The 25,765-nt window shown below is 56.3% G+C and overlaps 1 protein-coding gene across 2 annotated transcripts; it reads right to left on the reverse strand.

Annotated features, from left to right (window-relative positions):
• Window positions 1-340: 340 nt before the first annotated feature.
• Window positions 341-25,750, reverse strand: UAP1L1 (UDP-N-acetylglucosamine pyrophosphorylase 1 like 1). 2 transcript variants are annotated; one of them, XM_068164179.1, is made up of 9 exons: window positions 24,637-25,749; window positions 14,454-14,658; window positions 12,890-13,065; window positions 10,256-10,428; window positions 8,997-9,190; window positions 7,785-7,925; window positions 5,702-5,887; window positions 4,914-4,980; window positions 341-2,408 (listed from the first exon to the last, which is right to left on the reverse strand). In XM_068164179.1, exons 1-9 carry the CDS (start codon window positions 24,929-24,931, stop codon window positions 2,322-2,324), a joined length of 1,524 nt encoding a protein of 507 aa, XP_068020280.1. In that variant the 5' UTR covers window positions 24,932-25,749; the 3' UTR covers window positions 341-2,321. The 2 variants fall into 2 exon arrangements, with proteins under 2 accessions (XP_068020280.1, XP_068020281.1); XM_068164180.1 differs by lacking the exon at window positions 4,914-4,980 and having other exon boundaries at window positions 24,637-25,750.
• Window positions 25,751-25,765: the final 15 nt, after the last annotated feature.

The raw sequence follows: 25,765 nt of genomic DNA on the forward strand, positions 1-25,765 counted from the left end.
TCACAGCAGCTACCAAAGCCTGACTCAGATTGCTTCAATTAAAGCAAACCACCACAGTCACACACCACCCCCCCCCCCAGGAAGCTGAGCTGGAAAGTCCGGGAAGCAGCCAAGGAACAGGGCTGCAGGCAAGCAGCCTTCTGTCTGCTGCTGAGCAAATACATCTCATAGTGTCAAGCCCTACAGGGACCTGCCCTCTGCCGCGTTCTGCAGCCCCTGTTGACCTGAAGCAGGGGGGCTGCAGCCTCTGGCCCTGCCCCCAGTGGCACTGCCTGTGTCCTGCAGCTGTGGGGACCACACCTGTGATGCATGGGGACAGCACAAGGAACAGAGACAAAGACAGAGCTCACAGAAACCTTTATTATGAAAATGCTGAGGCCTCCCTGGGGCCTCCTTTTGCTCCTCCCCTGCTTCACACCAGAACTGCTTTGTTACACAGAGAAGAGGTTTGGGGTTTTCAGTTCCAGTTTAAAATGTGAGGAGCCTCAGAAGAAAGCCCCAGGCGGCCCCAGAGGGCAGCACTCAGCTTGCTGCTGCAGCTCCTCCTTGAGGGCAGCCTCTGGGGAGCACAGCAGCAGCTCAGGGTGCACAGGAGCAGAGCACACAGGGACTGAAGCTTCGAAGGAGAAAGCCCTTCAGGAACGATCTCCTTTGTTATAGCAGAGTGCAGCTGAACAGGAGGGTGGGCCTGGAGCAACACAATGCAGCACAGCTTGCTTGCAGACACAGAAGGTGACTGACAGGAACAGAATGACCCAGAACACTGCACACAACATGAAACTCCAGGACACAAACGATGAAACTTTAGTTTATACTAAAAATGGGAATGGAGGGAAGCTCCTCAGCATAGGCTGGGGAGACTCTGGCTGCATCCTGCCTGGAGGTGCTCGAGGCCAGGCTGGCTGAGGCCTTGAGCAGCTGAGCCTAGTTGAGAGCTGTCCCTGCCTGTGGCAGGAGGTTGCAGTAGATCATCTTCAAGGTCTCTTCAACCTGAGCCATTCTGTGATATACAAACTGAGGTAAGCAGAAGTGTCCTCAGCTGGTCTGGATGTGCAAAGGGGCTGACTCCTTCTGGATGTGCAGACAGACTTCACACCTGAGAACTCTGCACTGACCTTTGGACACTTTCTTTGGGAAACCTTCCTTAGAAGCTGTATTTACCCTCAAAGCCACTTTTGTACTTCCCCAACATTCTGAACACAGCTTCAGGCCAGGAGTTACAGAAAGCCACCTCAGTTAGTTCACAGATTTGTGCTTCACAAAGCATCATCAGAAAGGCCTCAGCAGAAGCAGATCAATGGAATGACAACACTGCAGGTGGGGCATCTTCCTGAACACCTGCCTCAGGGCAACAGCAGAGGAGTGCTCATCCAGCAGAGGCCAACCAGCAGTGCACCTGCAGAGTCCTCATGAAGGGTGACACAACCTTGGTGTGCTCAAGTGCAGGTTCTGCAGGAGGCAAGTGATCACCTGGTACAAGCTTGCCATGGCAGCCTCCAAAGGCTGAACAGGGACCACAGCCACCCTGGGATCCCTCAGCCAGGGCCTGGCCTCATGTGCTACATGGAGTGTGGCAAGGAGCTGACACTCTGCATTGTGGTTACTTACAGATTTAAAAGGCAGGCACCTAAAGAATTACCTTGTAAGTGAAAGAGACCTGGAAAACCACCTGGCCAGAAACTGTGGGAGCAGAGGCTGCTGCCTCCCTGTGCAGCTGGCCATGCTGGCATGAAAGCTTTTTGTCCTTTGGGTCAAGCATTAACTTCTGCCATCACAAACTCTTCCTCTCAGTATGCTCAGGTCCTTTACAATACTCCCTTGGGGGGCACTGTATAGATTGAGCAGGGAGATGGAAAGTGAAGAAGTGTTTGTTACAGCCAGAGAGAGCAGAGGGTTTTTGGGGGGGGAAATCTTTTTTGTTTAAACTAGAAACTCAGCCTGCTGGAGCTCAAATCCAAACCACCCCCAGCCTGACCCCTCCAGCACAAGCAAGGCACCTGCAAGGCACTGAGCAGATTCCACCCTCTGCAGTGCAAAGCTGATTCTTTAGGCCCTGACTTTTACACAGCAAGTAAGAAATACAAAACCTGTTTGGTCCTCTGCAGTATTTGTCTCTGTTCACAGCCAAGAGTCCAAACCAGAGTGAGGTAAAAGGCACAATCTGCACAGGGAGTGCTCAAAGCTGGAGAGCAGGGCTGGGAGTAAACACAGCTGCTGCAGGGCCCTGGCACTGCAGAGCTTCCTCAGGCACTTCAGAGCAGGCACATCAGCAGTGCCAGGCCTCACAGAGAGCTGAGCTGAGGGGCAGCCCTCCTTCCTCTTCACCGGTTTCCTACCACTTCCATTTTGCTTTCATCCAGAACAAAGGGAGAAGGGAAATCTTTGTCCTTCATGTACGGCTCCAGGCCCTGAGAAGGTGTGGAAAGAGCACTGTCAGGGTGGGAATGCATGAGCCTGAGTACCTGCTCTGGCTTCACCTCTACACCATGTGCCCAAACACAGCTGACTGCCTGAAGTTAAAAGGTCATGGCAAGGACAGGCAACAGCAACAGTTCCCTCAGAGACAAAGGTGAAAAGCAGTTCAGTGACAAGCCTGGGGCCCTGCAGGAGAGGCTCCAATAGACAGGAAAACAATGGACCACAAATGGTGGGGGTTGCAAGGGACCTCCAGAGATCATCCAGTCCAACCCCCCTGACAGAGCAGAGTCACCCAGGGCAGCTCACACAGAACACATCCAGGTGGCTTTGATAAGTGTCCAGAGACGGAGACTCCACAACCCCTCCGGGCAGCCTGCCCCAGGGCTCCAGCACCCTCACCTCATGTTGAGGTGGAATCACCTGTGTCCCATCTTGTACCTGTTGCTCCTTGTCCTGTCACTGGGCACCACCAAACCTGACACCCACCCCTCAGGTATTGATAGACATTGATCAGGTCCCATCTCAGCCTTCTCTTCTCCAGACTAAACAGCCCCAGGGCTCAGTCTCTCTTCATAGCAGAGATGCTTCAGCATCCTGGTAGCCTCTGTTGGACTCTCTCCAGCATGTACCTGTTTCTCTTGAACTGGGGAGCCCAAACATGGACACAGTATTGCAGGTGTGGTCTCAGCAGGGCAGAGCAGAGAGGCAGGAGGGCCTCCCCAGATCTGCTGGCCACACTTTTCTTGATGCACCCCAGGATGCCTTTGGCCCTCTTGGCCACAAGGGCACACTGCTGTCCCATGCAGAACTTGCTTTCCACCAGCACACCAAGGTCTTTCTCCATGGGGCTGATTTCCAGCTGGTCACCACCTAGTCTGTGCTGGTGCCTGGTGTTGTGCCTACCCAGATTCAGGACCCTACAGTTCCCCTTTGCCCTGCTCTCAGCCTGTCCAGATCTCCTGGCAGCATAGCCTGTGGGGTGTCAGCCACCCACCCCCAGTTTGGTATCATCAGTGAACTTGCTGAGGGTCCACTGTGCCCTCATCCAGGTCATTGATGAAGATACTGGACAAAACTGGACCCAGTACTGACCCCTGGGACACACCACTGGCCACAGGCTTCCAGCTGGACTCTGGGCTGCTGATCACAGCTCCCCAGAGGAGCAGGCACAGCAAGGGGTGTCCTTAACTCAGAGGGACCCTAGCAAACAGAAAGCAGCTTCAGTGGCCTTGCTTTGACTCTGTTCTCAGTGCATTGGCTGCAGCAAGCTCTCCCCCTCAATGCAGAAACCCAGGTGGGAAGTTTTATGAATGCCCTCCCCCACAGTGCCCACCTGCAGGCCACTGTTCCTCACCCTGTCTGTCCCACACAGGGAAGCTTCTTTTCTCCTTGCTAACTGGAAGCAGCTTTCCCAGGACCAAGAAGGCCTTCATCAGAAACAGGCAGGCACTGGCCTCCTGTACTGCACTGGGGATGCCACACCTCCAATCTTGGGTTCAGTTCTGGGCCCCTCACTCCAAAAAGGACACTGAGAGGCTGGGGCAGGTCCAGGGAAGGGCAACAAAGCTGGGGAAGGGTCTGGAGAACAGGGCTGGGGAGGAGCAGCTGGGGGTGTTGAGCCTGGAGGAGGCCTCAATGAGAGAAGACCTCATTGCTCTCCACAGCTCCCCGAGAGGGCAAGAGGAAACAGCCTCAGGCTGTGCAAGGAGAGGTTTAGGTTGTAGATTAGGAAACTATTCTTTGCTGCAAGGGTGGTCAGGCACTGGCACAGGCTGCCCAGGGAGGTGGTGGAGTCCTCCTCCCCAGAGGCGTTCAAGAAATGAGCAGATGAGGCACTTCAGGACATGGTTCAGTGACTGTGGTGGCCTTGGGTAGAAAGTTGGACTTGATGATCTTAGAGGTCTTTTCCAACCTTAATGAGCCTGTGATTCCATTTTCAGAGGGACAAACCTGAGAAATCTCAGATCTGCTTTCTCTAAAGCCATTGCACAGGTCCCCCCTCTCAGTCAGGACTCTCACCGTGGCTGCCTGGACTCTGTCACTAGAATACTCTGCACTGTTCATTCAGAACACCTCAAAGTACTTCTGACCTCTGCTGAGCTTGTGCAGCCTCCTTGCAGACCTCATTTTACAGATGACTAAACCAGAGTGAACAACCCTCAATGCAGTTACCAATGGGACACAAAGTCCTAGTCCCTTCCCCTCTCATCTCCCAGCAAGCTCAGACTAGAGAAACAGTACAGGGTGGAGAGACTCTGGAAGAGACTGCCCAGGCAGGTTGTGGCTGCCTCCTCCCTGGGGGTGTTCACAGGCAGGTTGGATGAGACCTTGGCCAACCAAGTCTAGTTGAGAGGTGTCCTGGCCCATGGCAGGAGGCTGGAATAGGTGAGCTCTGAAGTCCCTCCCAACCTGAGCCATTCTGGGATTCCATGAAACCCCCTGAGTTTGGAGGGCAATCAGATGCAGAGCTGCCTGCTGCAAACAGGTCTCCTCACCTCTCCAAAGTAAGACACTAATGGAGAAATCTCACAAACAGCTGGAGGATCTTCAGCTCCTGAGAGACTGGAGAAGAGAACACAGGATGAGCTTCTTGCTGTGCTGCAAGAACAGTGCCTCTGCCTTGACAGCTCATGGAGAAGAGAAGGCACAGAAGACATTTGTTTACATGCACATGCAGCAGGCATCATAGGAAAACAAAGTGTGAACAGCCACAGGCAATCAGCTGGCCCCAAAGGTCTCCCATCACATCTCCCTGTCAGAGAGATGCTGCTCAAACAGAATCCACAGCCTGGGAGTTGTTAAAGGAGAAGCTGAGGAAGTAACAGCCCCATGGAGTAAAAGCAGCTTCCCACTCAGCGTCTGCAGGGAGGATCTGAATTGCTAATTGCTCCAATGATTGATCCTGAAGCCCTCCTGAGGGTCTTGCTGGGCTTTAAGCACAGAGGCCACACTCAGAAGAGCTGGTGAGGACTACAGATTACAATTCCTTGGGCTGCCTAAATCCAGAAGGATGGAAAAGGCTGCCCCTTGCCTAACAAGCTGCTATACATGACCCCAAGGGCAGGAATCTCTGCCAGAGAGAAAGCCCACAGCACTGCACTCCCAGTCAGGAAGGCAGCAGGAGCTGGACCAGAAGAGATCAACTGAAGGAAATTCCTGCCCAGTACCCCTGTAAGCAAACCAATGCCTGGTTTGGTAGAGCTCAGCACATGCTGGCAGCTAGCTGGCAGGGCTGGGCAACCACAGGCAGAGAGGCTGTGGGGATGGTCACAGAGGCCCATACCTGAGTTTCTCTGGTATCCTGCAGCCCTTCTCATCCAGAAACCTGGCCCCAGCCTTGAGAGCCCAGCGGTAGTGCTGGGCCAGCAGCGCCTGCCGGGCAGTGGCAGCAGTGTCCTTGTCAGCTGTCTCTGCATTCTTCAGTGGTGAGAATTCCTCTTCTCTCACAACTTCAAATGCCACAAAATTCCTAGGCAGCAAAGGGGAGAAGATAATGACAGCCAACAACCATCAGCCCCTCCTGATGTAGCAACAGCTTCTGCGAGGCAAGGCTCAGGGGAACAGCGACGTGCGGTCTCTTTGGGAACAAAAGGAAGCCTCAAGGCCCTGCAGGGCTGTGCCAAACTGGGAGCAAAGTCAGCAGCTCTGCAGAGATCCCACAGAAACCTCTGCAGGCACTGGGAGGCTCATGGACAAAAGCCTCAGCCAAGAGCAGGGCAGGATAGAGAGAGCAGCAATGCCTGAAGTATGGAGTCTCCAGAGCACCACAGCTCCCAGGAACGGCCACTTCCCCTGGCGGTCTGCAGGGACCTAGGTTCCCCAGGATCAATAAGCAATCTGGGGGTGCTGAAGGATAGGTGCAGCTGTTCACCACAAATGGGAATGCAAGTTAACAAAACCCCACAGCAGCCTCTGTGCCCTTCTGCATTTCCCAGGTGAGGAGCAGCTGCCAGGCTGCTTTCAGAGGACTACTGGAAGCAGGAGGTGTCCCGGTGTGACCGATTGAGGCTGTGCCTGTAAGAAAGGGACAGTGCTGGGACACTCTGGCTGAATGTTCTGAGAACATTCAGATATTCTACACGAATTTCATTGGTAGAAATGCAACTTCAAGTTTTAGTTCTGGTTGAGTCTCAGTCAGTCTCACTCTGTCTGTCTTTCCAGCCTGTCTGCTTCTGTCTTTCTCAGAGCAACAGCTGCAGGACGGAGTTAACCTTGAGCTAACAGATAAGAAACAAATCCTTGCACATGCTTTGAACTAACAGAATTTCCTCCTTAATGATGACCTTTCCTCTCTCTAACCCTTTTTGGGACAAAAGGCAGGTAGGGGGAGAGGGGAGGGCAGGCAGTGGGGGAGGACCCTCCTGGCTGGAGGAGGGAGTTCTGTGCTGTATTACTTTCTTTGCTGTGTATTTCTGTATGTACCATAAATACTGTACAGTGTGTGCATATTCACTGCATTTCATCCTGCTTGTACATATAGCTTCCATTCATCTTTGCTTCTCCAACTGAGTTAGCTGTGGTTTCTTTGTGTGTGGGGGGGGGAAACTTTCTCTCACCACCACACCCTACCTGCAGGGGAGGCCACTCAGAGCATGGCACTGCTCCCACCACACCGTTTTTTGCCTTTGGTACCATGTTTCTGTACTGAGCTTATGGCAGGAAACAGAGATCCATTCAAACTTTGCACTCACTGTCCTAAAGGAACTCTTCTGAGGAAGAAAAATCCCCAAGCAAAGGTAAATGTTTGCCTGAGGTCTGTTTTTGCCCTGTCTAAGCAGAATCTCTACTGCTGAATTTGAGACTATGGAGAACAGTTTTCTAAGGACACTTCTGCTAAAGTCCCACATTCCCTAAAGGCAAAGCACCCTTGCATGCACTGACATAGTGCTCTCAGCTCAGCTTTAGAGCTTGGCAAGTGCACAGACAGTTCCCACAGCAGCAGTAACTTGGCCATGTTCCTTGAGTGCCCAGGGTGTGAGCTGAGCCCAGGTGTGGCACATAAAACACAACTAGAGCTGCAGCTGCCATGGCAGCCACCATCCTGAGGGGCATGATAAGTCATAGGCTGGTATTAAACATGGGCTTTGTGCTCCATTTCTTCGTGTTTCTTCTCCCCTCTTTCTCAGGGCTGGCAGAAGCTGAGCCAGGTAGCACATCCTCTGGGAGCCCAGTGAGAGCAAGTCCAGCTGCTGCTGAGTGCCCAGCAAGCGTCCCTCGCAGAGCCCGAGGCGCTGCTGCTGTGTGGGGTCTTGGTGCAGACCCAGCAGCCTCTCTGCCAAGCCCCCTGGCAAGGCCTGGAAACACCTGCAGTCATTCAACAAACATGGAGAAGGGGTGGGGGGAACAGAATCATATCTGCCACTAACTTAGAGAACTGGAACACATCAAAGACAAACTTCTCCAGCTTTATCCCATTGGGCTTCAGCGGCTTCACCAGGTTGCCCTCCTGGTCAATGTATGGCACCTTCTTGATGGCCACGTGGGGCCTCAGCTGGGGCTCATACTCACTGCAACAGGAGAAGAAACAACTTCAGTTACTTCAGGCCTGCCTAGGATAGAGCAGTACACTCCTGGGAAGCAGGTGGCTTATTACTAGCCTGGGTCATCCCTCAACTGGTCTGGGTGCTGCTCTCCCTGAACTGGCCCAACCCACAGGGCCAGGAAACACTTCAGTGAGAGAGCAGCCTGTCCAGCAGCACTCCCTGCACCAGTGAGGCATGACAGGGGAAGGATGGAGATAGACTGTTTGCAAAGGCCTGTAGTGACAGGACCAGGGGCAAGGGCTTCAAACCAGAGCAGAGCACATTTAGATTGGAAGTGAGAAACAAGTTCTGCACCAGGAGGCTGCTGGAACACTGCAGCAGGTTGCCCAGGGAGGTGGTTGAGGCTCCATCCCTGAAGGTATTCAAGGTGAGGCTGGAAAGGGCTGTGGGCAGCCTGATCCAGTGGAGGATGTCCCTGCTGCCTGCAGGGGTTTGGACAAGATGTCCTTTAGAGGTCCCTTCCAACCCAAACCATTCTATGGCTCTCTAATAAGGCAAGAGGAGAAGCAGGACCAAGTGCCCAGCTGAAACTGCAGAGAGGAAAACACAAACCCCAAATTGTTGTCTGCCAGGATGTCGATGGAGCAGAGCAGATCCCTCACACAAGGCTGGGCCAAGCTCTTCAGGAAGGTCACAGGGCTGCTCACCAAATGCCCAGCATCACATCCCTACCTCCCAACACCAAGGTGCAAAGGCCACCCCAACCTCTGTTGTCCTGAGGACATAGGTGACATTCCCTCTGAAAATCCTCAGTGTGGGGTCGCATCTCTGACCACACTGCAAGCTCAGGAAGGTCATACATTGGTGTATCTTTGTTGCCTGAGCTACAGCAAAGCATGCAACATCTTCATTGGGTAAGGCCAGAGGAGATGCTGGGGCTGCCAGAAAGGGCTAACAGCTGTTTGGAGGAAGGAGCAGATGAAGAGCAGAGCGAGGGGCACCCGTAACTGAAGTTAAAGAGTGAGAAATAGGAACATCCACTCTTGGAAGCATTTCTGGGCTGTGGTGCTGCCTAGCTGGTCTGCTGGAACTTACTGGGCCACCATCTCCAGGAACTCAACTGTGAAGAAGTGGTTGCAGATGTTGCCAGTGCTGTACATCAGAGCCCCATCAGGGCCCCGCTGCTGCGCTGTCTCAGGGCTGATCTCGCTGTACTCCACCACCTGGTAGACCCCATCCACACTGCAGACTACCCCCACAGGCTCTGTGGGGTAGGCCTTCTGCACCACCTGCAGTCACAGGACAGAGGGTTATGACAAGGAGGAAGAAAATCCCAGCACTGTTCCAACTCCCAGGTACAAACAATCCTCCAGGAGCTCAGGAACACGAGCAGGGCAGAGCTGGCTCTGCAGGGCAGCCCAGGAGCAGGTTGTGACCAATACGATCCAGTACTGGAGGGCTTCTGCTCAGGAGACACACCACTTCAGCTGGCCTAGTGTGGGACACCTCTCATCAAGGACTGGGACCCAGCATGAACTGTTTGCAGCTACTGGCCTTCTGCTCCCTGTGTGTGTGAACAGTGCTCCTGATCAAGCAAGAGAAACCTCTCCTCGAGCATCTGCAGCTGTGGGGACAGCAGGGAGCTGGGGCTGCTTAGTTTAAGGAAGAGGAGGCTGAGGGGAGACCTCATCACTCTGTAAAACTACCTGAAAGGAAGTTGTGGAGAGGTTGGTGCTGGTCTCTTCTCACAGATCATTAGTGACAGAACAAGAGGGAATGGCCTTAAGCTGCAGGGCAGGTTTAGGCTGGACACGAGGAGTGGTCAGGCACTGGCACAGGCTGCCCAGAGAGGTGGGGGAGGTGCTTAAAGGTCGTTTAGATGTGGTGCCTGGGGATATGGTTGGTGAACCTTGCAGAGCAGGGTCAGGGGCTGGACCTGATGATCCCAGGGTTCTTCTCCAACATGAATGATCCTGTGAAAAACAGGCTGGTTTTGCTTTCCCCATCTTCCACCCTGAGGCATCAGGAATGGCTGCATCAGGCTTCACAGTGAGGTCATCACACACAGCCCAGTGCAAGAGCGTTTCCAGACAGCCCCAGTGCCTTTCTAGACAGGCCATGAAGAGGAAGCAATTCCACTTGGGCAGTTACAGGCCTTGCTCTAACTGAAGTCCATTGTCTGGGACAAGCAGAGGAGAACACCCACAGCAGGGTTCTGAGCAAGCAGCTCCTCTAAAGCTGGGCAGAGGCCTGAGCACCCTGCTTCATCTGAGCTCACTCTGACCAGCAGCTTCCAAGCATAACCAGACCTTAACTCCCCATGGGAAAACGGCCCAGCCTCAGCACCACCTCACCTTGGCACCACAATCTGCCCCTTTGGAGACACAGAAGCCTATGAAGACTGGGTCTGCCATCTTCACAAGGATATTGTCCACACAGTACACATGGACATACTGGATCCCACGCTGCTTCATGTCCTCCAAGATCTTATTCTCCACCAAGGCACGGTACAGGCCCCCATTGCCATCTACAGTGCAAGAGAAGGACAGGAATGGTTCCTCGGTGGCTTGGGAGGGGGTTTGCAGGTAAGAGAGCAGCAGCTGCAAATGCTAAGCAAACTGCCCTGAGGAGCAGTGGAAGTGCCTCCCAGCCCACAGCAAGTGCTACCAGATTTCTGCCCCAGCTCTGCCACACCATTCACAGACCTGGCCCTCCCCACACCCCAGCTCCATCCCCTGCAGAGTGGGGCTGTGGGGACCAGTCTCATGGAGAAGCCTCCCAAGGCTTTATGAAGCTTTGTAAGATCCTGAGAGGGAAAACACCAAAAGGCAAAGCTCTGTCAGAGGGTGGGGAAAGCCTGCAACGTTTCTTCTCTCCCAGGGCAAAAGCAGACTTAGGAACAAGTCCTGCAGCAGGAGGCTGCTGGAGCACTGCAGCAGTTTGCCCAGGGAGCTGGTTAAGGCCCCATCCCTGGAGACATCCAAGGACAGGCTCGACAGAGCTTTGAGCAACCTGATCTGGCTGCAGATGTCCCTGCTGCCTGCAGGGGGTTGGACTGGATGAGCTTTGGAGCTCCCTTCCAACCCAAACCATTCTAGGATTTAAAGCTCAGCTTGGAGAAAAAGACTGAAACAAATCTTACTCTCTTCATCCTGCTCCCACAGCTCCCCACTGCCTTTTCAAGGCTTGCACTGCAGCTGCCCAAAAGGCCCTGCCTGTCTGCTTCCCACAGATCACTCTCTCACTGCTTCACTGCTCCTCCTCTGACACCCCTGCAAGCTCAGAACCACCACTGCAGCATGGCCCTGACCTGGCTGCCTTCAGAGTCCCTCACCACATCCAGATCAGAAGAGGTAACTTTGCCAGGTGAGACACTGCAAGCACTTTGGAATTCTCTTCTTGGTGCCTCATTTCCAGCTATCAGCCTCAAAGAGGAGCTCAGCTCCCAGCAGCTTCATCCATGGGGGCAGCACTGCAGGGACCTCAGGCACAGCACTGCTGATGCACAGCTGCACCCCTCCTGATCCTGCTGCCTGGGGAGGGCCCAGCTGAGTGGAAGTTAGGAAATGTGACAGCCACCTACAGGAAGGGACAAAAGGAGGATCTGGGAAACTACAGGCTTGTCAGCCTGACCACTGTGCTGGGGAAGTCTATGGAGATGATCATCCTGAGTGCCACCACACAGCATGGGCAGGACAACCAGGGGGTAAGGTATAGACAGCATGGCTTCATGAAGGGCAGGTCCTGCCTGGTTAACCTGATCCCCTCCTACAACAGGCTGACCCACCTCATGGAGGAGGGAAAGGCTGTGGACTTCAGTAAAGCCTTGAGCACCATGTCCCACACCATCCTCCTGCAGAAACTGGCTGCTCCTGGCTTGGACAGGACTCCTCCCTGGGTGACAAACTGGCTGGACAGACGAGCCCAAAGAGTGGTGGGGAACAGAGACCACTCCAGCTGGCAACTGGCTGTGAGTGGTGCTTCCCAGGGCTCAGTGCTGGGCCAGTTCTATTTAACATCTTCATCAATGATCTGGACAAGGGCATTGAGGGACCCTCAGTAAGTCTGCAGATGACATCAAGTTGAGTGGAAGCACTGATCTGCCTGAGGGCAGGGAGGCTCTACAGAGGGACCTGGCCAGGCTGGATTGATAGGTGGAGGCCATTGGGATGAGCTTCAACAAGGCTGAATGCTGGGTCCTGCACTTGGGTCACAACAACCTCAGGAAGGCTCCAGGCTTGGGGCAGCAGGGAAAGCCCTGGGGGTGTTGGTTGACAGCAGCTGAAGATGAGCCAGGGGGTACCCAGGTGGCCAAGAAGGCCACCAGCAGCCTGGCCTGAGTCAGCAATGGTGTGGCCAGCAGGAGTAGAGCTGGGCTCCTCACTCCAGGAAGGACACTGAGAGCTGGAGCAGGTCCAGAGAAGGTCAAGGAAGCTGGGGAAGGGTCTGGAGAACAGGGCTGGGGAGGAGCAGCTGAGGGAGCTGGGGGTGTTCATCCTGGAGAGGGGGAGGCTCAAGGAAGACCTCATCTCTCTCTACAGCTACCTGAAAGGATGTTGGAGCAAGGTGAGGGTTGGTCTCTTCTCACAGGTAACAGGCAACAGGATGAGAGGAATTGGCCTCAAGCTGTGCCAGGGGAGGTTTAGGTTGGACATAAGGGAAAAAGGTCCTCAGTGAATGAACAGACTGCCCAGGGGAGTGGTGGAACCATTGCTACAGGTGCTCAACAATGGGCAGATGTGACACTTAGGGACATGGTTCAGGGATGGACTTGACAGGGTTAAGTTAACGGTTGGAACTGATGGTCTTGGAGATGGGGACACATCTCAAGCATGAACTACAGAGAGGTTGCTACAGCCCTGATTGCAGCACCCAGCTGAACCCTCCCATGCTCCTCAGCAGCAGGAACACTGCCCTCCAGAGACTGCTCCCTGGCTGATGGCCAGGAGCAATCACCACCACCACTGCAAGAGGGGCCAGCAGGGTACCTGGGGCCATGGCAAGTTTCCCCTTCTCCTCCAAGATGGCCTTCCCATCAAAGGAGACAGCAGGCAGCATCCTCTGCTCAAACATGACCACGTTGGCCCTCTCCAGGTGGAAGTAGTCGTGCTCTGCAAAGAACTCTTCCGTGGGCCCCAAGGTGAACTCGCTGGTCATGATGTACCTAGGCAGGAAAGGGAGCAATGAGCAGGGGCAGCACAACAGACAAACCCTCCAGAGGGACCACAAAGGGAAGAACTCCAGGGGCTCTGAGCCAGGGCAAAAGGACACAAATAGGAGCAAAACAAAACATGCTGCACACTGACTGGGTGTTCAAGTGGAAATTCCACTCACAAATCTATACAAAAGGCATTCAGGTGAGAGGGTTCACAACGAGGCTCAGCCCCTCCCCTGGGCCCTTGTGGTGGGCTACACCCATCCTGGGAGGGCTCAGGAGAGGGGGCTTTGTCCTCCCTGGAGGGTGTTTCCTCCCCTGGGAAACTGCCTTGTTCCACTTCCCCCCTCCTGGTCCAGCAGGGGTACAAGAGGGAGGACACTGCAGCCACTGCTCTCTTCCTACTGCTTCCACACTTTGCAGAGGACTGGTTCTGGATCTCAGTTTTTCTTCCTTTTCCTTCTATCATCCATCCTTGTTCCTTACCCTGGTGAACCCTGCCTGTCACTGACACAAATATAGATATATACACTCTTTAAAGGAAAATTCTTTTGCCTCTCTACTCCCAAACTGAACCCAGATTATTTCTTGGTGGATTTGCTCCCCTCCCTTTTTTTTTCTCTCTCCATTGGGGAAGAGGAGGAGGGAAACAGGGGAAGAATTCTCAGCCCTGCCCCCATCTGAGCTTTTAAGCCCCAGTCAAGGCTCAAACCACCATAGCCCACCAGGCCAAAACCTTCCAGCACCTTCTCTCCACCCCCCTCAGCCTTAGCAGGCCCAAGAGCAGGCCAAAGCTGCCCCAGCTCCTAGGGCAGGCCTGCTGCAGGCTTCTGCAGCCCCTGTGGTGCAGCTGGCAATGGCCTGGCAGCCAAGGCCAGCAGAGAGCCTCTGCCCCACAGGCCACGAGGCAGGGAAGACTCTGAGTGCAAACAGCAATACCTGGCTGTGCACTTCCTCAAAGAGAGGAACAGAAGGAAATGGAATAACAGATTGCAACACCCTGGGACAAACTGCCTGCCCCCTTGGGGCTTGAGCTTTTGGGGGACTTTTCTTTGTGGTTATACCAATTACCCTTCCCTTGACCTACCACAGGCCCAAGGAGGTGGAACCTCCAGCAGAGCATCTGAACCATGCACTGGAAGTGCTGTGGATGGAGTCCTCAGGGCCTGTGCCTGCAGAGCCAGCAGGGAGCAGCTGTGACAGCAGCAGGCAGCGCTCAGTGCCCCAGGCCTGCAGACACAGCCCTGCCGCCTACCGCCCCTGAGCAGCCTCCTCCGGCTGCTGGCATCACTACAGACACACCCAGGTGTGTCTGCACAGCACCTTCTAGGAGCCAGCACAGGCAAGAGTGCAATGCAGAGAGGCCTGCAGAGCAGGGCTGAGGCTCTGGCACCTACCAGGGGACGGCACAGCGGCAGCGGTGCCTCTGGCCGGCCAGCTGCTCCACCCTGCGGATCCGCTCCGCCTGGAGCTGGTACAAGGTCTTGCCGCTGGGCAGCCCCACGTCGTACATGCCCTTGGGGTAGCTCACTCCCAGGCGAGTTCCTTGTCCTCCAGCCAGGAGCAGCACTGCCACCTTGTTCTGTGAGATCTGATGCAAACCTGAACAGGAGAGAGAGCCCCAAGGGAGCGTGAGAGCCACAACAGCAAACAGCAAGCCCTGCTCTTCCTTTGAGCCCTTCTGCCAGAGCTCAGGCAACAGCCACAAGCTGCCTGCTCAAGGCCCACTGCTGCCAGCTCAGAGAGATCAGCCACACACAGCATGGGCAAACCCCTCTGGCTTCTTTGAGGAGCAGTTTTCTCACCCCAAGCAGCAGATGCTGTGACAAGAGGAGGCAGCCATGAACTGCAGCTCAGGAGGTTCAAAGCGGGAGTAAGGATAAAAAACTCTTTACTAAGAAGGAGCTGCAGCAGTGGCAAAGATCCAGAGATGGGGGTGCCCTCCCCTTGAAGTTTTCAGCCATAGCTGAGCTGACCTAGGGCTGGGTATGGTCCTGTTCCAAACAGGAGTTGGACTAGAGACCTCCAGAGGTCCCTTACACCTACACCTATTTTCTACACCCCAAAGAAGTGAAATCATCTTCAGTGTCAGCATGGGCACTTCGGAGTGACCACTAATGGTGGGGCCCCTCAGCTCAAGAACCTCAGGGAACTGCTTGAGAGAGTCCAGGCCAGAGGCACAGAGCTGCTGCAGGCAGTGGAACATCTCCCTGTGAGCACAGCCTGAGGCAGTTGGGGCTTGGGGCTGGGAGCAGAGCAGCCTGAGGGCTGCCCTCAGTGCTGGGGATAAAGCTGTGCAGGGCTGGAGCCAGGCTCTGCTCAGGGCTGGCCAAGCACAGCACAAGGGGCACTGGGGGCAGCTGGAGCAGAGCAACTGCCAGGGGAACAGGAGGGGAAACTTTGTCCCTGTGAGGGTGCTGGAGCCTGGAGCAGGCTGCCCAGAGAGGTTGTGGAGTCTGCTCTGGAGACACTCAGAGCCTGCCTGGCTGTGTGCCTGGGTGCCCTGCCCTGGGTGCCCTGCTCTGGCAGGGGCTGGGAGTGGATGATCTCAGAGGCCCCTTCCAGCCCCTGCCCTGCTGTGCCTTTGTGTGCCTCTGCCTTACTCAACCAGTCACACTGCTGCTCCAGCTGCAGCCAGAACCAACAGCACAGCTAAGCCTGCAGAAGATGCAATTCCCACAGCCCAGTTAAATACAGCTCAACTAAAACACATACTGTAAGGAGATGTAAGATACCCAAGAGTGAGTCAGGGACTCCAATTCAAAATACTCTGATTTCTCCTAATAAACCAGGACAGTCCAGAACCTGGGACAGACCCAGACCATGGAATGAACACCCACTTCACCCACCCCCTGCCTTCTCTCAAGCCAGCATGACACTGAGGCTTGACAACCCTGACAAAGACATTCCCTTAGGGAACACTCTGTGCTCCTCCAAGAACGCAGTGAGCTCTGGGAACAGCCAGGTCCCAAGTCCCAGCTCTGCTGCTGCACAGTAGCTACCTGAGCCTTTTGCAGCCTAATGCAGGATATCTACCACAGGTCACCCTGCTCCTTGTGGCCCAAGCCAGCCCATGCTTCACCCCAACCTTCAAGAAGACAAAGCAAAGATACTGAATGAGAAGGAAAGCAGATTGCTTTTGTGCCCATTGGAACACCTGGCAGTTTAAATGAGCCACAACAGGAACACACCAGGTGCTTGGGTTTAATTCTGTTCAGAAGTTCAGATTTCAGCAGTAAACCCAGACACAACTTCCTCATGGCACTGTGGGGACCCTCCTGGCCTCCCCAATGCTCCAGCCCCAGCACAGCAGTGTCATGGTTTCTGCCTCCATGGATCCTTTCTGACAAGGCTGCTAACACCTGCTGAGGCACCCCAGGGAACCTGGGCATGCAGCACTGCCACTGCCCCGCTGCAGAGCAAGCCCTGGAGCTCACAAGGCCACACAAGTGTTAGTTGGAAGCCACCTCTGGAGGTCTACAGTCCACCATTCCATTCCAAATAGCACAAGGAGAGCTCTCTAGAGAGAAACCTGTGCTGAAGGTGCAAGTCTTGGCATTTCCAAGTTTCAGGAGGTCCTTGGCTAGAGGGGGAAGCTTGAATGGGCTTAAACCTAAAATGTAAAGGCAGAGCTGGCAGCACTGGGTGAGCTGGCAGCACTGGGTGAGCTGGCAGCACTGGGTGAGCTGCAGGGCCATGCACAGAGTTCTGTGTACCAAACCACAAGCAATTCACAGCTCCTTTTGGTCTCCACTGCACTTCCCACCACAGAAGTCTTGGAGCAGGGACTGAAGGTACCAAGGCCACCACCATTACACCATCACCTGCTCCAGTCCTTGGCACATGGGTTGCCACCATGGGCTCAGCAGGCTGCTTGCCAGCACATGGCAGCATCACAGGAGAAGGACCAGGCCACTCCTGGCCTCCCAGTGGCAGCTGTCCCCTTAGAGGGACCTGGCACAGAGGCACCAGGCAAGACCTACACTTTGCACACCAGCCTGGCTTGTGGCCACCACACAGCCCTGGGGAACACCTTTCTTGTGAGCCCCTCTCCCTTCCTCTCTCCTCCTCACACAATCAGCAACCTGAAGCCAGCTAAGTACCAGCCTGGCCAGGAGTGCTGAGCCTCCAGCTGGCCCTTGAGTCCACACTGCCACCAAGATCAGCCCCACCACTGCAGCTGCCTGCAGCCATGCCATGGGGCAACAGGCCAGTGGAGGGGTCAGGGCCAGCAAGCCCAGTGAGGACACCCTACTGAGCTAAGACAGTGACACAGAGACACACATAGACAGATGCACAGACATCATCCAGCTGGCTCCAGCTCCTCAAGATGCAAGCAAATACTTTGCCTGTTCACAGCTGCACCAATTGTGCCACCCCAGTGCCCTATGGCACCACTCAGGAGGGTCAGGAGAGCAGCAGCATGAAAAGAAACATAGAACCTTCTTCCAGCATCCAAACCACCAGCAGCGCCCCACAACAGCAGCCCTGAAGCTCTCTGAAGATGTGAACAGCTTCAGACTGAAGTTGAGGGTTAAGGCATGTGGGGAGTGAAATCAAAGTGCCAACATCCCACTTACCAGGCAGAGTGAGGCTCTGAGTCCTGCTGCAGCTGCAGCACAGCCATCAGCCAGCTCTGGTTTGAGCCCTGCTGCAGCTGCAGCACAGCCATCAGCCAGCTCTGGTTTGAGTCCTGCTGCAGCTGCAGCACAGCCATCAGCCAGCTCTGGTTTGAGTCCTGCTGCAGCTGCAGCACAGCCATCAGCCAGCTCTGGTTTGAGTCCTGCTGCAGCTGCAGCACAGCCATCAGCCAGCTCTGGTTTGAGTCCTGCTGCAGCTGCAGCACAGCCATCAGCCAGCTCTGGTTTGAGTCCTGCTGCAGCTGCAGCACAGCCATCAGCCAGCTCTGGTTTGAGTCCTGCTGCAGCTGCAGCACAGCCATCAGCCAGCTCACCGCAGCACCTCCTGTGCCATGCAGCCAAGCACTCAGCGGTGCTCACCCTTGCCCCAGCCTGGCCTCGCTGCAGGGCTGTGGTGAAGGCACATTATGCCCAGATACCAAATCTTGTCCCAGCATGTGGCCAAGTTCCCCCTCCTTCAGGAGGAAGACAAAAGCCAAGGCATTAGCCAGGCCAGCACGCACCCAGCGCATGCAGTGCTCATGCACCAAGTATGGCATAATCCTAGCTTCACTCTCTCGACAGGCTGGAGCCAGTTGTTTATGAGAGTGCCCATGGGTCAAGCCCAGCCTCGAGGAATCTATAAGTATCACCCCAGTAGGTAAGCAAGTGCCCCCTCTTTCACTTTGTCTCTGTGCTTGCTCGAGAGAACAACTCTCGAGCTGCAGCCTTTGCCATCGAGCTGACTGTCGTTAGCTTCTGTCATACCTGCACCATACTGAAAGCCTCTGCACCGTGAGAAGCAGTTGTGAGGATCATCTCCAGAGGGAGGACCTTCGCTGCGCTCGAGGAGCCCAGCGTCGCTACAGCCAGTCGTACCGACCGGGAGAGCCCACCGTGCCACCGGAGGACTGGACCGACCCCCGAGGGTAAGATCTGCCCAGTTGTCGGGGACAAAGGACTTGATCGATACCGAGTCCACGTAGCCTAGCCTAGCCTAGCCTAGCCCCGCCGTAGCGGGAGAGGAGCCTCCACGTGTGCCGCTCTGAGCCCTGTGAACCTCAGGGAAGACTAAGGCATTGTTCGTGCCGATACTGCACCGAACCCAGGACCACTCCGAGTCCCGCTGCTCCTTTAAGCTCAGTAAACAAGAATCCGCCGCCTAACGCCGCCGCATTCTCTCCCCGAGGCTGTTTGCATCAGCCCCGAGAATCGCCGTAGCCAGGCCGACCCCGCAGCCCTGCCTGCTGTCGACCCCGACCAGGACCGATCCCTGTTGTCTGGAGGGAATCGGCCGAGTCCTGAAGGGAACCTGCTTCCGCGCTAAGCCCAGGTTCCCTTATTCCCTCTCCACTGCTGTGGAGAGAGGAGACAGTAACCCAATGCCGCCGTCCAGCTCACCTAGGAGCCAGTCCAGCGACAGCAGCCTGCCGGAGCTCCACCTCACCACAAACAACAGCTACAGAGCGTCTCCCACGTGCTCTCCATTCACTCAGTTCCAAGTACCCGCGTCCAGCAGAGCAACCGCTGACACATAGAGATTATAACATTGCTGGATAGCGCCAGAAGCAGCCCGCGTGGCGCCGAGTCGCCATCTAGTGGCCAGGCGGCGGAACTGCACCCTGCGTTACATACATAGGGAATGGTCTGTAGATAGTTCAAGTAAGTTCTAATCCTAACACTAAGCCACTTGTGGAATGTATTTCAGGAACGTGCACTAGAACGTGCATGTAAGTTAGTGACTCATGGGTTATTAATAATTTTGGTAATTAATAAAAATACTATTTTCATAATTCATACTGCATATTCATAAATGTGAGGGGGGCTGAGGCAGGGAGAGCCTCCCTGCATCAGTGAGCAGGGCAGCATCCTGCCAGGCTCCTTCCACCCAACCTGACTCACAATGTCCCCATGGAAAAAGTAAAATTCAGAGACAGAATAATTTCTGGAGGGATAAAACCAACCAACCAACCAAGCAGATCCACAGTGAGCGTCCTGTGAGACTCTGCCTCCCAAAAGGTTTTGTTTCTAAGGGGCAATGAAAACATATTCAAAATCATAAATAACCCAGACTGGAAACTGCTTGAGCTGAATGGTTTCAGACTGATGGAAAGCAAAGCTGGATGAGATGTGAACTCAGCATTTGCAGGTTGCAGTTGCTGCAGCATGAGGAGTGCTGCTTTGAGGTGCAACTAAGATCTTTTTCACCAGTGGACCCAGTCAGACTCTCACCAGGAGAGGGATCTTCCCCTGCACCACTCCATCCCTGCCACAGCACCACCAGACCTGCACCCACAGACACTTGGTCCTGATGCATCAGACCACATCTGACTGACCTCACGTGAGAGGTCTGTGCACAGCAACAGGCTGTGACTAAGAAGTGTCACTCTCACAGAGCACTGGGGCAAACACTCTGGAGGGAAGGCCTGGAGGCCCCACTTGGTCACACAGCATCCAGCACAGGCAGCTGTGATCCCTGGCCACAACTCCAAGGGTTCCAGGGCTGGCATCACTCCACTGAGACAAAGATGTCCCAGAGGACAGGACAGTTCTTGCAAGTTTTCTGTGCAGTGATGAGAGCTGATTTGGTATCTCACATCCACCTCCCAGTAGGGCCTCTCTCACTGCAGGGACCTAACCTAAGCAGGAGGAGCAAAAGCCCAAAGCACCACCCACAATGTCATCCCCTCCTCCTCTTTCCAAACCAGCAGCCAGGCCATACTCCCAGGAGAGCAGTGAGCACAGAGCATCACTTACAGCACTCCCAGTATTGACAGTGCAGCCCTACAACTACTGCAAAGGTTTCCCAAGTTTCTGCTCTTGGGTCACCAGGAAAACAAACATGGTCAACAAGCAAGCAGCCCTGCTCTGACTTCCCAACTGTAAACCACTAATGTCCACAAGTAAAGATCAGACCTGACTCATCACTGCTGCAAAAAGTGGAAATGTTTGTAAGTCACAGAATGACAGAAAACACCCAGCTGGAAGAGGCCTCCAGGCTCATCCAATCCAATCCCCCACCCAGCACTGCAGGCTCAGCACCAAACCACGGCCCTAAGCACCAATTCCCCAGGTGCTGGGAAACTCCCAGGGATGGGCACTGCAGCACTGCCCTGGGCAGCCTCTGCCAATGGCTGAGATCCCTTCTAGGGCAGAAAGATTTCCTGAGCTCCAGCCTGAGCCTCCCCTGGGGCAGCTTGGAACCACTGCCTCTGCTCCTGGCCCTTGGCACCAAGGAGCAGAGGCTGCCCCCTCCTCACTCCAACCTCCCTGCAGGGAGCTGTAGAGAGCAGTGAGGTCTCCCTCAGCCTCCTCTTCTCCAGCCTGAACACCTCCAGCTCCCTCAGCCCTCCTCTAGCCCAGGGCCTCCAGGCCCTTCTCCAGCCTGGCTGCCCTGCTCTGGACAGGCTCCAGCCCCTCAGTGTCCTTCCTGCAGGGAGGGCCCAGAGCTGAGCACAGCACTCCAGCTGTGGCCTCAAATCCCAGTGCTGAGCACAGGGGGATGGTCACCTCCTGCTCCTGCTGCCCACCCTGTTGCTGACCCAAGCCAGGAGGCCTTTGGCTTTCTTGGCCCCCTGGGCACTGCTGGCTCCTGCTCAGTGACTGCCAACCAACACCCCCAGGGCCCTCTCTGAGCCACAGCTTTCCAACCACACATCCCCAGGTCTGTAGCTCCCCATGGGGTTGTTGTGACCCAGGGGCAGGCCCTGGCCCTTGGCCTTGTTGAACTTCACCCAGTGAGCCTTGGCCCATGGCTCTCCCCTGCCCAGACCCTGCTGTGAAGCTTCACTACCCTCTAGCAGATGGACACAGCCACCCAGCCTGGTGCCGCTTGCAAACTGACTGAGGGAGCCTCAATGCCCTCAGTCAGATCATTGATAAAGACATTAAAGAGGACAGTGCTGAGCCCTGGGGAACACCACTGGTGTCTACTCCACCTTCTTTTCTGCAGCATTTGGAATACAAACAGCTCGAGCAAGCACAGAAAGGGAAGATGCTGGCTGTTAGAAACCACCAAGGTTATGTCTTGCTCTGCACAGAAAGAAAGAACCAAAAATAGATGTTGCAGGAAGAGGAGATTGCACTGCAAGAACAGACTGAATTCTTCTGCTGAACAGGCACATCAGCCTGATTACAACAGCAGTCAGCTGATAATAAGAGAATAAGGACAAAAACCCAAATCCTGAACTCTGCAGAGCAGTCAGAAAACTACAACAGTTCACTGAAGCCTGGGACAGGCAGAGAGCTGCACTGTGGTCCAGGCCCAAGACTCAGATCTTATTCATAACATATTTCAAGGCTGTAAAAGTTCTGACCTTGATTTAGATCATTGATCTATTGATTTATTGGTTTATTTCATTGGTATAATTGATATATTGATCAATACCATCCCTAGGGCTGCCTGAAAAATGTGATCACGACATGCCTGAGTTTAAGATCTGACAGGAAGTTCGAGCAGCTCAGTTCTGCTACCCCAGGCACGACAGCAGCCAAATAGATTTCAGGTTTTTGACTATTCAAAATCTATTGGATGTTCCCAAAGCTAAGCACAAAAAAGGGGGAAGGGGAAAAGAGGAGGTGACAGGTGACACTTCAGCTGTTCAGACTGCACAGAGGGCACTGCAGGAGGCAGCTGCTGGGAACTCAGACAGCCGCAGAGAGAGCACAGACAGCGCAGCTCAGGGGTGACCCTGACCCCACAGCCAGGGCTGCTGGCAGCTGTGCAGCCTCAGGGCTATTGAGCAGCAGGTGGGGACTGCTCCTTCTGCTTTTGTCCAGCCCAACACCACAAGCAGCTCACTGGAGGCTTTCAAAGTCTGCATCCCCTCAGAGACCCATAACCTCTGCAAAGCTTGTGCCAACCATGCCAGCCTCCCAGGGAAACCTTCCTGGGCACAAGCCCATGGCCACGTCTGCACTGCCCAGGTCCAGCAGCACAAAGTCTCACTCCCGATTGCCCTCCTCCCAGGAATAACACCAAGGGCTGACTCCCATCTCCAGCATTAAACAGGATTATAAACTCCAATCAAAGGGAAGCAGGAGAACTGCATGCCTCTCTCCTGGCAGAGATTCAGAAACACTTCCAGGGCTGCCTTAGCTTGGGGCCTCCTGGACGTCAGGGCCAAGTGACCTGTGCCAGTGGTCCCACACACACCAGGCCTTTGACTCCTGCCAGCAGTGAGGCCAGCACCGGGCAGGCTGTCTCCCCTTCCCTGCAGCAGACAGTGGCACAGGGCAGACACCAGCTCCTCCCTAGCCTGTCAGGGCAGAAGACAAAATACCTGGTTTGGTAAAATGGTTAATTTAACTGCACTACCCTGACCTAGACCCACCTGCCTCTAGGATTCATTCACCCTTCCCACTCACCATGACACCTTCAGACAAGACACAGTGACCAACATCTGAGCAGGTCCCCTACCAAACCCCACCAGTTACATCTGGGTGGTCATCGTGGTACCAGCTGGGCGTTGGTGTCCTCCCCTGCTGAGCTTGCAATGTGAGCAGGGCTGGTGGAAATCCTGGCGGGACCAAGTACACATGCCTGGGTCGCCAGTTTCCTCACGCTCCCTCCACCACCCCATGAGCAGTCTGACACAGCAGAAAAGCTGCCCTGTGACCCTGCCACTTCTATTTTTGCTTTTGCTTGGAAATTGTTAGCCCTCTGTCCACAGATCCCACCCGTCTGCTGGCAAGTTTAGGTCAGGGCTGTGCGGCCGCTTGACATAATTTAGGTAACTGTGTAAATGTCTCTCTGACCACAGCTGCTTTTCCATGATGCATGCTTTGAACAGTGCTGCTCTGTTTTGTAAGCAGCACCAGAGTCCCTCTGTAAACAGAGTGTGCAGATAGGCAAGAGCACAGGACACCCAAGACATACACACCTGGCGGGGGGCCTGCACAGCACCCCACACCCAGCCACCACCTCCCGCACCACCCCCATCTTTCACGTGTCTGTGGGGTGACCTGGGAAAGCCACCAGCATCTACCAGGCTCCAAACAACAAGGGTGCTGGGCTTCCCTGAGCTTCTTCCACACTGCCCATCCACTCCCAGATCTCATCTCCCTCCACACTAGAACGAGACTTGCCTTCGCATCCGTAAGTGGCCTGGGGGACCACTCACGTGGCCCAGTGCAGCCGCCCATGTCGGCAGAAGTGCAGACCCTCTGCTCCCACCCTCTCCAGGGACTTCACCTGCAGTCTGCAAGGCTGAGCGGCGTCCCATGGCCTGCTGCCCACACGGTCTCCAGTCTCAGCCATTCTGTTTAACAGCTAAGCCCAGGCGGTGCAGAGAGGTGGGAGATGCCCCATGCCTGGAACCATTCCAGGTCAGCTTGTTTGGGTCTCTGAGCAACCTGCTCTAGTGGCAGATACCGCTGCTGACTGGGACGGGGGGTGGACTCGATGAGCTTTAAAGGTCCCTTCCAACCCAAAGCGTTCTGTGACTGTGAGGCCCCAAAGCGCTTCCGCAGTCCCTGCTGTGCCCCGGACTACCCGCGGGGCCCGGCGGGGCAGCCGCAGCTCCACAGCTCTGCCCACCCAGCCAGCCCCCTGGGCCCCCGCTCGTCTCCCCCGGCCGGCACCCCAACGGCTGCCGCTGAACGACGCCCTAGAGGCGCCACGGCTGGGCACGGCGCCGCCCCAGGGCCGGCCAGGCACAGCGCTGCTCCTGCCAGCGGCCGAGGCTCAGCGGGACGCCGCGGGGACGAGCCAGCCCGCACCCCGCACCGGAGCCAGCCCGGCCCGGCCGGCGACAGGCCGCGCTCCGCCGGGCTCAAGGCAGCCCCGGCGGGTTCGTAGGACAAGCCCCAGCATTTCTGGGGCCGGCCGGGGAGAGGCCGGCAGACCTGGGACAGACGTGCCCGCCCCACGCCCCCCGGCCCAGCTCTCGTCCCGCCGGGAGGAAGGGCGATGGCCGCAGCGGGCACCGACGGCCGGAGCCCGGCCCCGCGCCCCGCTCACCTTCCGCCTCCCAGTGCTCCAGCGCGGCGGGGCCGCTGCGGCGGGCGCTGCCCAGCACCCGCGCGGGGAGCGGCTCCATCCGCCCATCCAGGCGCTCCGGCGGGCCCCCCTGGCAGGCCCGGGCGCCGGCCGCCGCCGCCAGCCGGCAGTGCTCGCCCAGGCCCGGCGGCACCGCGGCCAGCAGCGCCCCGCGCTGCGCCGGGCTCAGCTCAGCCCAGAAGCGCAGCAGGTGGCTCTGCCCGCACCGCGCCAGCCGCGCCCGCACCTCCTCCTCCTCCTCCTCAGGCGACCCCATGGCGCTGCCGCCCCCGGCCTCTGCCCGCCGCGGGGAACGGGCTGGGCAGGGCCCCGGCGCAGCTCCCCCGCCCCTCGCGGGTGTGGCGGGGGCGGAGCTGCAGGGAGGTCCCGTCCGGCGCTGCTCGGTGCCGTCCGGCGCTGCTCGGTCCCGTCCGGCGCTGCTCGGTGCCGTCCGCCCCTGCTCGGTCCCGTCCGGCGCTGTTCGGTGCCGTCCGGCGCTGCTCGGTCCCGTCAGCCCCTGCTCGGTCCCGTCCGCCCCTGCTCGGTCCCGTCAGCCCCTGCTCCGTCCCGTCCGCCCCTGCTCGGTCCCGTCCGCCCCTGCTCGGTCTCGTCCGGCGCTGCTCGGTCCCGTCCGGCGCTACTCGGTCCCGTCCGCCCCTGCTCGGTCCCGTCCGCCCCTGCTCGGTCCCGTCAGCCCCTGCTCCGTCCCGTCCGCCCCTGCTCGGTCCCGTCAGCCCCTGCTCGGTCTCGTCCGGCGCTGCTCGGTCCCGTCCGGCGCTGCTCGGTCTCGTCCGGTCCTGCTCGGTCCCGTCCGGTCCTGCTCGGTCCCGTCCGCCCCTGCTCGGTCCCGTCCGCCCCTGCTCGGTCCCGCTCGGCCGCGCTCGCCGTCCTGGAGCTGCCCGGCCAGCACGGGCTGCCCGAGATCGGCTGCTTCCCGGGGCCTGTGCAGCTCTACCGTCCTCTGCCGCTGCTGCGTCCCAGCTCGGTGCCCGCCCGGTTCCCTGGCCAGAGGCAGGCTGCCTCCGGCCAGCGCAGCGTTTCCCCTATGGTCTAATTCACAGCCCGCAGCCTCGTCTGAGTGCAGCAAGCTGGCACCGGGCTGGGCACCTTC

Source organism: Melanerpes formicivorus, unplaced genomic scaffold, assembly GCF_026170545.1.
Source record: "Melanerpes formicivorus ecotype bairdi unplaced genomic scaffold, bMelFor1.0.p_v2 SCAF_77, whole genome shotgun sequence".
In the NCBI taxonomy this organism is placed as follows: domain Eukaryota; kingdom Metazoa; phylum Chordata; class Aves; order Piciformes; family Picidae; genus Melanerpes; species Melanerpes formicivorus.

Excerpts from the sequence above, each read along its gene's own strand:
- UAP1L1 (XM_068164179.1), bottom strand. The coding sequence starts at position 24,931 with ATGGGGTCGCCTGAGGAGGAGGAGGAGGAGGTGCGGGCGCGGCTGGCG. Across the intron at positions 9,191-10,255 it reads GGGCAGATTGTGGTGCCAAG|GTGGTGCAGAAGGCCTACCC; the intron begins GTGAGGTGGTGC and ends CTGTGACTGCAG. Across the intron at positions 5,888-7,784 it reads GATGTGTTCCAGTTCTCTAA|GAATTTTGTGGCATTTGAAG; the intron begins GTTAGTGGCAGA and ends TTTGCTGCCTAG.